The 12499-nt window shown below is 35.7% G+C and overlaps 1 protein-coding gene across 1 annotated transcript in view; it reads left to right on the forward strand.

The window, feature by feature from the left end:
* LOC110451235 (ribosome biogenesis protein BMS1 homolog) overlaps positions 1-12018 on the forward strand; it is a 29124-nt gene extending 17106 nt beyond the window's left edge. Inside the window, exons 19-26 of the mRNA XM_021499154.1 lie at positions 4599-4787; positions 5672-5852; positions 6990-7048; positions 7681-7803; positions 8904-9051; positions 10247-10422; positions 10863-11015; positions 11329-12018. Of these exons, the coding sequence (XP_021354829.1) occupies positions 4599-4787; positions 5672-5852; positions 6990-7048; positions 7681-7803; positions 8904-9051; positions 10247-10422; positions 10863-11015; positions 11329-11535 (1236 nt within the window). The 3' untranslated portion in view covers positions 11536-12018. The remainder of the gene's footprint in view (positions 1-4598; positions 4788-5671; positions 5853-6989; positions 7049-7680; positions 7804-8903; positions 9052-10246; positions 10423-10862; positions 11016-11328) is intronic.
* The last annotated feature ends 481 nt before the right edge of the window (positions 12019-12499 follow it).

Genomic DNA, 12499 nt, shown 5'->3' on the forward strand with positions numbered 1-12499 from the left:
GGTGGGCTGTTCAAATCGCCCTCCTTCAGTGGTCCGTCCCTCTGTCATTCCGTCATTCCATCATTCCATCACTCCGATTGTCCTTGAAAATTCTTGGAAGAGCTATATTTCACATAAGGTGCTGGAGGGATCTTGCTCAAATTTAATGCGAAGGTTCCCTGTGGTATCTTGTAACGCATATCCAAATTTGAGTCTGATCAGAATTTTAGACGGTCGACAGAAAGCTTATCCAGGTCACTACCAATAAACATTATTATAAGCATTTCTCACACCCATGATATCTCCATTACTTCATACTTTTAATAAATATTAAATATGAAAATATTGCACTAATTAAGCCGGCTGCTCAGCTTAACCTAGCTGACTAGTGACATACGGTGCTAAGAGAAATCTCATGTTCTTGGTAAACTGGTTTTTCCCCTAAATTGAGGAAGCTTCCCAAGTCATGATACACACAGGTGTATAAGTTAATGACATTTATATACAGATGTATTCTATTGGAAACTGGCAAGTTTGTGGAGCCTCTACATTTAAAAGTGCCCAAAAAATCCTTGAAGTTTTACTCCTGAAAGCCCTGAATTTCAATTTTATTTTTTAAGCCGTCCATCATCAGATGTGTCTCTTTTAAATTTGTTTAATCTTGATTGAAAGTTTTTTTTACTGGCACTGTCAGCTTTCCAACATAGGGCTCGGTAATAGTACCTGAAAAGAAAATGAAGAGCAAAGAAGGTAAAAGATCTTTTGTAGATCTGACAAAGATCCTTTCTTGTGGGGTGTCAAGATCCTTTTTAATTATTTAAATAAGGGTGAATAATAACATAACTGCTCATTAGAATGCAATTATTTAACTCTAATAGGGTAAATCAAACAAATTATCAACCCAAAGATTGTAGATACTGAGACCAATAAATAATGACATGACCCTCAACTAATTAATGTACACCCAAGTGATGATCTTTCACCACCCTGAGCTCAATGAAGAGATCTTATCATGGACTGAGGTGTGTACTGTGCAAAATATTAAGATTTTTGTGTCCTCCTTCTTTCCTGAAAAAAATTCCCCTGAAAATAGTGAAGTTTTAATCTACTGTTCAAAAATACAAAATCTGTTGGCGGTAAATTGTAACTACAAACTAAGACAATATGTTGTGTTTGTGATATATATTACCCATTTTTAAAATATGACAAATTAAGAAAAGAAAAAAGTTTTATTCCTGAAAAAACTTAATTTCAATAATGATTCAAATCGCCCTGCCTCAAGTCATCCGTCCTTAAATAGTTCTTGTCGCTATTTCTCAAAATGTACTGGAAGGAATCCTTCTCAAATCTAATATGTAAGTTCCCCTAAGTCTGTTGCTTGTGCATGTTTACTTTTGAGACTAAACATGACTGCACATTAAATTAAATTGTTAAACTCTAATATGGTAAATTCTAATATGGTAAATAAAACACTCTGAGACTAATTAATATGACATGGCCCTCAACATTGCAAAGTGACCCCCATATTTACCAAAGAGGGACCAGAGTAGCCCCATGAATTGAAAAACTTGAGAAAACACTGCATGCTGAGGGAAATTAATTAATGTACACACAAGTGATGATCTTTCGATACCTGAGCTCAATGAAGAGATCTTATCATGGAACCTCTGAGGTGTGTACTGTACAAAAATTTAAGATACCGTACTTAAGTTGTGTCTCCTCTTTCTGACCAAAACAAAAAAACCTTGAAAGTAAGTCAGTTAAAAAATACAAATTCTTATGGCTGTAAATTGCAACTCAATACAAATTAGGGCAATATGTTGTGTTTGTGATATATATCCACTAATTTTTTTTTTACCTCCATTCATTTATGTAAAACGAAAAAAGAAAATACAAATTGTAATTAGTATCGTAGGATTTTGGTATTTCCCATTTTGGCATTGATAAATATAGAAATCAACCACATAATAGACATTGGTATAGATCAGTACTATTGGAATATATATGGATGTACAGTAGGAACACCCAACAGTTACTGCTAATAATATTAGAAGGTTGAACTTTATCAGAAAGCTTAACCAGGTCACCAACAGTAAATATTATTGTTAGTGTTTCTAACACCCATGATATCTCCATTAATTCATACTTTTGATAAATATTAAATATGAAAATATTGCACTAATTAAGCCGGCTGCTCAGCTTAACCTAGCTGACTAGTGACATACGGTGCAAAGAGAAATCTCATGTTCTTGGTAAACTGTTTTTTCCCCTAAATGGAGGAAGCTTCCCAAGTCATGACACACACAGGTGTATAAGTTAATGAAGAAGACATTTACATACAGATGTATTCTATTGTAAACTGGTGAAGGGTTCACACAAGTTTGTAAAGCCTTTACATTTAAACATGTCCAAGGAATCCTTGAAGTTTTACTTCTGAAAGGGCCTTAATTTCAATCGAGTATTTAGAAGCTTTCCAGAAAGTACTTAGGGGAACTTTCTTATACTTTATATGTATGTTCACTTTGGTCCCCTTATTAAAAATATTTCTGACCCTAACAAGTATTCATCACCCATTGCCAGCTCTAGCACTTTGAATATTGTTATACAATTCTGATGCAATAACATTTGACATAGTGGCAATTAACATATGACAGTACAAGGTATAAGGTAAACATATGACAGTACAAGGTATAAGGTAAACATATGACAGTACAAGGTATAAGGTAGTGTACAAGATTCCTGTTTAGGATATCATTTCCAAGATGGGAATGGGTATAGAATAAAAGGCAAAGAAAGAAAAAGGTTGTGTTTTGTAGATCTGATTAAGATCCTTTCATGGTGGGTGCCAAGATCCTTCTAGGATCTCTTGTTAACAAGGAGGGGCCAGAGTGGCCCCATGATTTGAAAAGCTTGAGAAAACACTGCATGCTGAGGGAAATTAATTAATGTACACACAAGTGATGATCTTTCGATACCTGAGCTCAATGAAGAGATCTTATCATGGAACCTCTGAGGTGTGTACTGTATAAATTGTTTTAGAGTGTTAATTCTGTCTCCTCTTTCTTACCAAAACAAAAATCCTCTGAGAGTAGTTAAGGTTGAATCTACAAATTCTTATGGTTGTAAATTAAATTGCAGCTCAATACAAATTCAGAATATGGGATTTGTTTGTGATATATTATCAAATTTTTCAATACTGTTTCTTAATTCATACATTCATATATATGTATGGAAAATGAAAAAAAATATCAAAAATTACAAATTGCACTTCTATATTAGTATCATGAATATTAGTATTTCCAATTTCATATTGATAAACATTAGAATCAACCACATATACATTTGAAATTGTCAATATTATTGGAATATATATGGATGTAGATATAGGAACACCAACAGTTGCTGCTTATAATATTAGAAGGTTGAACTTCATCAGAAAGCTTATCCAGGTCACTACCAATTAACATTATTATAAGCGTTTCCCACACCCATGATATCTCCATTACTTCATACTTTTAATAAATATTAAATATGAAAATATTGCACTAATTAAGCCGGCTGCTCAGCTTAACCTAGCTGACTAGTGACATACGGTGCTAAGAGAAATTTCATGTTCTTGGTAAACTGGTTTCTCCCTAAATGGAGGAAACTTCCCAAGTCTTGATACAAACAGTTGTATAAGTTTAAAGACATTTACATACAGATGTATTCTATTGTAAACTGGTGTAGGGTTCTTACAAGTTTGTAAGTTCACATTTTTGTGTATGGTCAACCGGTGGCCATCTTGGATATTGACAATTTTGGCTCTGTAGGGATCTTTCTCAAATTTAGTATGTCGGTTTCCCATCATGGATTTTTACAATAATAAATATTAGATATGACAATACTGCACTAATTAAGCCGGCTGCTCAGCTTAACCTAGCTGACTAGTGACATACGGTGCTAAGAGAAATCTCATGTTCTTGGTAAACTGTTTTTTACCCTAAATGGAGAAAGCTTCCCAAGTCATGATACAAACAGGTGTATACGTATAAGTTAATGAAAAAGATGTTTACATTCTATTGTGAACTGACAAGTTTGTGGAGCCTCATCATTTAAAGGTGCCCAAGAAATGCTTGAAGTTTAGCTCTTGAAAAGCCTTAAATTTCAATTTATTTTTAGCATCATCCGTTTTAAATATCACATGCGAGAATTTCCACCTATGCAGTAATCAATAGTGTGGGGATGGGAGGTTATTTCTATCAATAAGGCTGATTGGAAATTTGTTTATATTTCTTGTTCAGTGCTTACTTCAGAACAATTGACTGCACAAAGGTCAAAATATATGTTGTTTGCCCTAGAGAAGATGATGAACCCATGGTTTTAGTCAATTCGTCACAGGTCACTGTAATTGAAAATACAATTTTCTTCGTTCAGATCCGACTTCAGAACAATATAATTGAGTGTACCAATTGTGACATCCATTACACATAACAATAATTGTCCCTGTTACATCTTTTTACGAAGTAAGTTCTTACCAGCTTATTTCTTTAAAAAGGATACATGTATATGGACATTTTGAAAATCATCTGTTTCTCATATGTTAGAAAAATAATGGATTTTTTTTTCCTGTTTTACAGCTTAATCGTGCAGAGTTTGAAAACATGGATGATGATGTTCGTGTAGGTTACGAAGGATTCCGACCGGGGATGTATGTACGTGTGGAGGTGAACAACATGCCTTGCGAGTTTGTCACAAACTTCGACCCCAGCTATCCTGTGATCCTAGGCGCTCTACTCAACGTAGAGAGTAACGTTGGCTACCTCCAGGTATGGAACTGTTTTCTTGAATTTATTGTAAGTGAAAGATAGAAATAGAGGTTCCCCAACGAGTATTGGTTGGTTATCATGTTAATCTAACTCGAGTTCAGTAAATTTTTAAATTGTATAAAGACACCAGGTTTACCGAGTCTTTTACAATTTTAAAATCAATTAACGAGAGTTAGATAAACATGATAACCTACCATCACGGGTTTCGGATCCTTTTTCTCCCATAACGTTCATATTTTATCTGGAAAGCCATATGCCTTGAAAATACACTATGTAGGCATCTGATGGGGGGGAAACTATGGCCGTGAATCATGACGTCACAATGGAAGATGACGTCGCAAAGCCTTGTTACATGACGTCATAAGTTGACCAATGAAATCACATCCTGGGTTTTACCCAGTAGTTGGTAACCAAAAATGTTACCAACTCCTAGCGTGTTTATCCAATGAATTGGGAGGAAACCTAAAGGGATTGTGGGAGAAATAATGTTTATCATATTTGAGAGCGAGTTTATTCCAAGATCGGTATAGCCAGACGCAGCATCTGGTTACATTTGCCTTCTTCCAGGTATCTGAATTAAAAATGAATCAAACTTTTAAACCAAGTCAATCTTAAAATCTGCAATTTCCTAATGTTTGACAAATATGTTTGGGGGGGGGGGGGGGGGGGGGGCAGTGTTAGATAGGCCAGCATATCTGATTGTGTCCATGAACACAAAAATATTTAACTTGTGATTTACACTCTTTTTTTTCCCCCCACATGTTGAGATGATCAGTTCTATATATGTTAAATGGAGAAAAATTAACTTTGTATGTGGGAAAACATCCTTCAAATGTTTTAATGCTGTAATCATTTAATAACACTTCTGTTTCTGTTTTGTTCAGACACGTTTAAAGAAACACAGATGGCATAAAAAGATTCTGAAGACAAGGAACCCACTGATTGTCTCCCTTGGATGGAGAAGATTCCAAACATTGCCCCTGTACGCCATCCAAGACCACAACTACAGGAACCGGCTGTTAAAATACACACCAGAACATCTTCACTGTCACTCCGTCTTCTGGGGTAGGTGCTTAAGTATAAAACAGGTGCCACTAGTGCTGTTCCAATTCAGCAATTTTGTCGACATTGGATTGTTTGTGTCTGGAAATTGATGAATCATTCTTATTTATCACGATAATCATACCTTCACTAGTATTATAATTCATACAAAATAAGTCAACTGAAATACAAATCCAGAGAGTTGATCATTTTTTGGCAGCTGATGTCCAACACTAACTGCAGTCACTCAGTCTTCTGAGGTATACCAGTAGATTTGTCCCAAGCTGAGTCAGTAGGAAGAAGCTAGTATTTTACCAGGGTGATATACTCCCTCTCAAGGAATGAACTAGTCCCAAGTTTTCCAGGGTTTATTTTTGTGAAAGTATTGCTAGGTATTTTGACAATACTTCCTGGGTCCCTACGTGGGCACCAAGAGGTAGTTATTTTTCAATGCCTCCGCTAGGATTCCAACCCAGGACCTCTAGTTTACTAGGCCTATGCTCTACCTAATAAGCTGAAGAAACATTCTCCCCAGCTGAATCAATAGGAAGCAGTAAGTATTTTAACAGGGTGACATAAAGCCTCCCAATTCCCATTAAATCTGAAGGATTTAGTAAAATATTTTGAAATGAAAAAACCATAAAGCTTATATATATATATGTATGATGATAATCATTGAGTGTATATGTCTTGCTATCTAGTTACTGACTAGTTGAAGCAGAATGATAACAATACCATTGTTTGTTTACTTCTATTAAGCACACAATCATCTGTACTAAATAGATCTCTCTCATATATTGCAATGATTGGTTCTATTCCTTTCTCATTAAGTACTGTAGTAGTAAATATGCGAAATGACTAACTCACTTTGGAGGTTGTCTTTTATACACAGCAGTATAAAGGTTAGATCACAAGTTACCTCAGGGTAGTACATTTACTGTTTACATGACTCAATCAAACAGATAGGAGAAAAGATCAAACTGACGTAGAACTAATGAAGATGTTACAATGCTGGGTGCTAAGATCCCTCTGGGATCTCTTGTTGTTTGTAAAAATTGATCATCATTTTGTTATTCTATATCATCAGTTGAATACATTCCAAGAAGAAAAATATTGTTGCTTTTTCTTCACTTGTATAATATGATTTATCATTTCACACAGGTCCTTTGACACCACAGGGAACAGGTTTCCTGGCCATTGAAAGTGTCTCCGATGTATCGGTTAGTAGCTTAAGCTTGTGTGTGTATCAGTGGAATATATAAAGTTACCCTGTCCTTATCCCACTTGAATTTACCAAAAGTAGTTTTTGTCGTTACATGATAAGTAAATATATGTACATGTACCAGATTTGTGAGAATAAAGGCATACCAATGTAACTGTCGATATACATGTACATTTGTATTTATGATTTGTTTTCTTAAGTTTGATATAAATTTATTTTTAACTCTTTCTGCACTTAATGTTCTTTTATAGTGTGAACCAAAGAAATTTTATGAAAATATACTGTTTCAGTGATGTCATGTAGGTGTGGTACTCTGGGTATCAGAGAGCTGGTTTTGTTGATACTGTATAATATCAATGGTACTTTAACCCTTTCACCCCTATGTAACTTTAATAGACTCGTCCATGCATTGATATGGATAAGTCCATTATGGTTTACAGTGGTGAAAGGGTTAAATGTTTAAAGTAATGAAAATCTAATCAAAAAATATATTTCATAGTTTTTATTTCATAGTTTTTTTTTTTTTTCCAAGTTAAAATATTTTATGAAAATGTGGAATGATGACACACTTACTTTCAATCATGAATAAAAAAAATCCAGTACGTTCAATTCGTAATGTTTGTTGTTCAGCCTGGGTTTCGGATAGCTGCAACCGGAGTTGTTCTGGAGATGGACAAGAAATTGGACATAGTGAAGAAACTCAAGCTTACAGGAACACCCCAGAAAATATACAAGAAAACTGCATTCATCCAGGTAAGTCTGAGAGAAGGGTTAATCTCAACCAGTGCTTGGTTAATTATTATGCTCCCCGGAAAAATATTTCCAGGAGCATGTCAACACCACCTTGTCTGTCTGTGCATTCGTCCATCTAAATTGTTAGTCCATAACTTCTGACTTGCTAGATATATAGCCCAACGAAATTTTACAAATATATATATGTAGGATAGCAAGGCTTTGTGTTGTGTACCACTGTAGGGACAGTATACCCAAAGCTAAGCTCACATTTAAGTCAACGGTTAAATTCATTGTCTGGACCATAACTTTTAGACCCACTGAAGATGGCTCAGTGAAATCTTATGGCTATAAATGTACTATGGCAAGGCAGTGTGGTGCAAACTGTAATTGGGTCTGTATGCCCAAGATCATGGTCGCATTGAGTTCAAAGGTCAAATTCATTGTTTAGACTCTGGTGATATCTCAATGAAATTTGAGGAATCTATGTAGGATGGCAAGTCATGGGGTCACATACCACTCATGAGTCTGTACACCTAAGGTCAAGGTCACGTTAAGGTCCAAAGTCAAATTCATTGTCCAGGCTGTAACTATTGACTCGCTGAAGGTGACTCAGTGTAATTTTAGGGTTAAATGTAAGATAATAATTTAAGTGATATGTAGGATGGAAGGTGATGTTTCACATACCACTTCAGGATATGTATGCCCAAATTGCAGATCAAGTAGATCAATATCTGATCTGGACACATTTTACAGCGATTTAAGAATGTAAAGTGCATCCTGGTTAATCCAAACACTTTAATTTTTTGGAGTAAAAGCATTTCAATCTGTTTATTATGAAAATAATGGGGTTGGAACTCAAAGTGCTTGGAGTGATAAGGAGTTCCTCGCTACTCAATATCCCAAAATTTAGGTGATAGCTTTCCAGATGACCGGAATCTTGATGTACATGTTCCCGATTATTACACCTCACACACTTGTATAAAACCAACTATGAATGGCTTGTTTTTGTTTTTGTATTGTTTTATGGCCCATCGACAATTTAAGTCATTGAGGGCCAATCTATGAATGCTGTCGCTAACCTATACAAGCATATAAACCAGTTGTTGTGTTCTTTACAGGGAATGTTTAACAGTGGCCTGGAAGTGACCAAATTTGAGGGTGCCAAAATAAAGACTGTCAGTGGTATACGTGGCCAGGTGAAGAAAGCTGTTCGAACACCAGAGGGAGCATTCAGGGCCACATTTGAAGACAAAATTCTGCTCAGTGGTATGTTAAAAGAAAATATCAAATAGAATCTGGCATAAGTTTGGAAAAAGATAAATGTAGGATTACATGCTGCGGTTAAATTAGAGTAATGGAGTTATCACAATTCTACCAACTGTTTTTTCTCATATCACTGACTGTTTACCTGTAAATTTGTTGGTGTTATGGATCTTTGAAATTTGACCGACATAAAATTGATACATTATTAAAATTGCTTATATTATAATATTGGTCTCAAAAAATCACACTAGTAGTTGATCGTGTCCAAGGGCACCATATTGTACGGTTTTACAGTGCATGACCAAATGGTCACATGATCAGTGGCTTTTTATAATTCAAACTACTTTTTATCCATTGACAGAGGTGTAAGAAACAACAACTCTGGGTTAGCTCAATAAAATTAATTGAAACCAAACTCTGGGTAGACATTGTTATATCACATATCATGTGATTGTTTACAGTTACTGATATAATTGTCACCCTTGAAAAATACTAGCCGCTGGCTACCAACTCGGTTAGGGAGAGTTTCTTTTAAGTTCATTCAGTAGAGAGTAAGACTAGTAAACCAGAGGTCCTGGGTTCAACTCCTAGCAGAGGCATTGAAAAAAAATGACTTCTAATACATAAGCTCCCATGTAGGGACCTGGGTAATATTGATGAATATACTCAGCGATACTTTCACAAGAATCGCTATGACCCCTGGAAAACTCGGCCGAGTTCTTTCCTGGAGGGGGAGTATGTCATCACACTGGTAGAATACAAGCCGCTTCTTACTGACTCAGCTAGAAATAATTTCTCTTAAGATTATTCAGTAGAGCATAAGACTAGTAAGCCAGAGGTCCCAGGTTTGACTCCTAGCATTGACAAGATATTGACTTCTGTAACATAATATTGAGAACTCTAATTTGCACCTTAACTGTAAAAATGAAAACTAATCTGGTAATGGTTGACTTGGCCATCCGAAACAATGTACAAACATAACAGTCTACATTGATGATGAAATTCTAGGTGATAATGCTCCTTAACTCATTCACCCCTGAAATTTCGTAATGAACTATTCCAACCTTTGAATTTGAAGGGTTCAAATATGTCTTCAAGGGTGAGTGAGTTAACTTATTACCAGCTAATATTTGTCATAATACTTCAGCATGTGAGATACGTGTATATCTTGAGATGATTTACCTTCTGCTCTGTACAGACATTGTGTTCCTGCGAACGTGGTACCCAGTGGAGGTTCCCCAGTTCTATAACCCTGTGACGTCACTGCTGCTCCCCCATGAACAGAAGACAGCTTGGATTGGCATGAAAACTGTTGGCCAGCTAAGGTGGGAAAGGGGAAGAACTCTTACACAAAATAAGGATTCCCTCTACAAGGTACACATGTACAGAGCTTGATACTGAATATTAGTCTTCAGTGGTTACTTGTTTATTTACCTGTCACATTATTTAATCAAAGGTTTTCAAATATTTTGTTGGGCAAATGTTATAAGTATTGTAAAGGATACTTTAAATGTATTTTAATGTTTGAAAATTGTGTCAACCTTGTTGATATCTCAATATGTTAAACAAGTCCGTTTATCGAAATAATTATTATTCAAAATTAAGATCAGTAACACTTAACATTTAATTTGCCACAAGAATGTTGAAATACATTGTCAAGTTTTCCAAGGAAAACATAAAAACTTCATTTAAGACCTTTATTTTAAACTTTTTTAGCACGTTTGTAAACTAATGTTTTATGTAAAAAGGTGATGTTGCCTTTCTTGAAATTAGATTTAATATGTTGTACATGAAGAGTTCCTTTGATATTTCAGCCAATGGAAAGAAAGATGTACCATCAGAGGCCACTCACAATTCCTCGGGCGCTACAGAAGAATCTTCCGTTCAAGGACACACCAAAAATACTACGGGCCAAGAAAGACCCTGTGAAACGTGTCGTGGTTATCAGGGAACCAAAAGAAACTAAGGTCAATATTACTTACATCACTTTCAACTTCGGAATTTTAAAAGTTTCTGCCTGTTTTGTACTAAAGCTATAAATAAGTTTACTGTATTTGAAGGGGGGATATGGAGGTACTTTTTCTTGAAATGTTGATTTGCTGTTAATAATATAAGACTCTTTCATGCCCAGGGGTGAAGTATAGGTAAATTCCACCCGAGGAATTGTAAAATTTGGTAAAACCCGAGACTTTGCTGAGGGTTTTGCCAAATTTAAAAATTCTGAGGGTTTAATTCAAGAAATTATAACACATGTTGATCACTGTTCTTTTCGTTTTACAGGTTGCTAAATTAATGAACATGATGAAGACCCTACATGACCACAAAAAGAAGATGGATAGATCATCGATGAGACAGCGGGTTTCAAACCACCAGAAAAAACAGGCATTGATAGACTCAAAGAAACAGCAGAAACAAAAAGAAACGAAAAGAGAAATATACAAGGCACTGGGACAGATTGAAAAAAAGGAAAACAAATTTAGAAAGTGATCTCATGTAACCACTAGTGAAGTGTACAGTATTTAGACAGGACAGATAGAACTTGTCCAACATTGATTCCACCCGGGATCACCAGTTTGAGGGATAAGGTACCAACTTATACATGACCATATATAAGTACAGGGCCGTTTTCTTTTATCCCGTTCGAAACAGTTAGACCTGGATAAACCAGAATTGTACGCTTATGAAATGATGACGGACCAAGTGATTGGTGTTGCTTTATGCGAGCATTTGCAAAGACTTTCAAGGCTGGCATTAACATTTGCAGGTCCCTTAAACTTGATCCCTAAAGTACCAGTATGCTATGATGAATCGTTTTGCTCGCATAAATGCACAGTTGTATGATAAGGATATTGATGTTATATTCACCGCATACGACGGCCGTGTGTCTCCAGGAAGTTACGCACGTCAGTGATACTTTGCCATCATTGAATAAAGTGTCCTTTGAAAAACCAATAAAATGTGTATATATTAGCTCTATTTTGTTATTGTGATATTTAATGTACAAACAAAGACCCCAATCTGATATGTACATATTTATTTGAAGCTGCGGAGAAATTTCACTTGGTATCAAGGATTGTGAGGATGGACAGAGGAACAGGATATGTAGGAGTTGCGGATTGCCAAATGCTATTCCGTTCATCTCATGAGGAAGACCTCGTCAGTTCATCTGAAATGTACGGGTCTTCTAATCATAACCATGGAAGTCTGTCATAACCGAAGGATTGATCAGTGGTGGGGGTATTGTAGACCAGCAATTCTGCAATGGTACATGGATCTTTTCAAAGATCAGCTATGAGGAACCCTTGATAAAGATCCTTCACCGTGAATGTCTGAAACTTTGTTTTATAATCATTCTGTGCAAGGAGCTGTACTTGTATACAAATATATGGAATACACATAGGACGAAGGCAATGAAGAACGCTACCTGTCCCACTGGTGTACCAAATTGTAT

The sequence above is a fragment of the Mizuhopecten yessoensis genome, unplaced genomic scaffold (genome assembly GCF_002113885.1).
Source record: "Mizuhopecten yessoensis strain PY_sf001 unplaced genomic scaffold, ASM211388v2 scaffold5877, whole genome shotgun sequence".
NCBI lineage: Eukaryota > Metazoa > Mollusca > Bivalvia > Pectinida > Pectinidae > Mizuhopecten > Mizuhopecten yessoensis.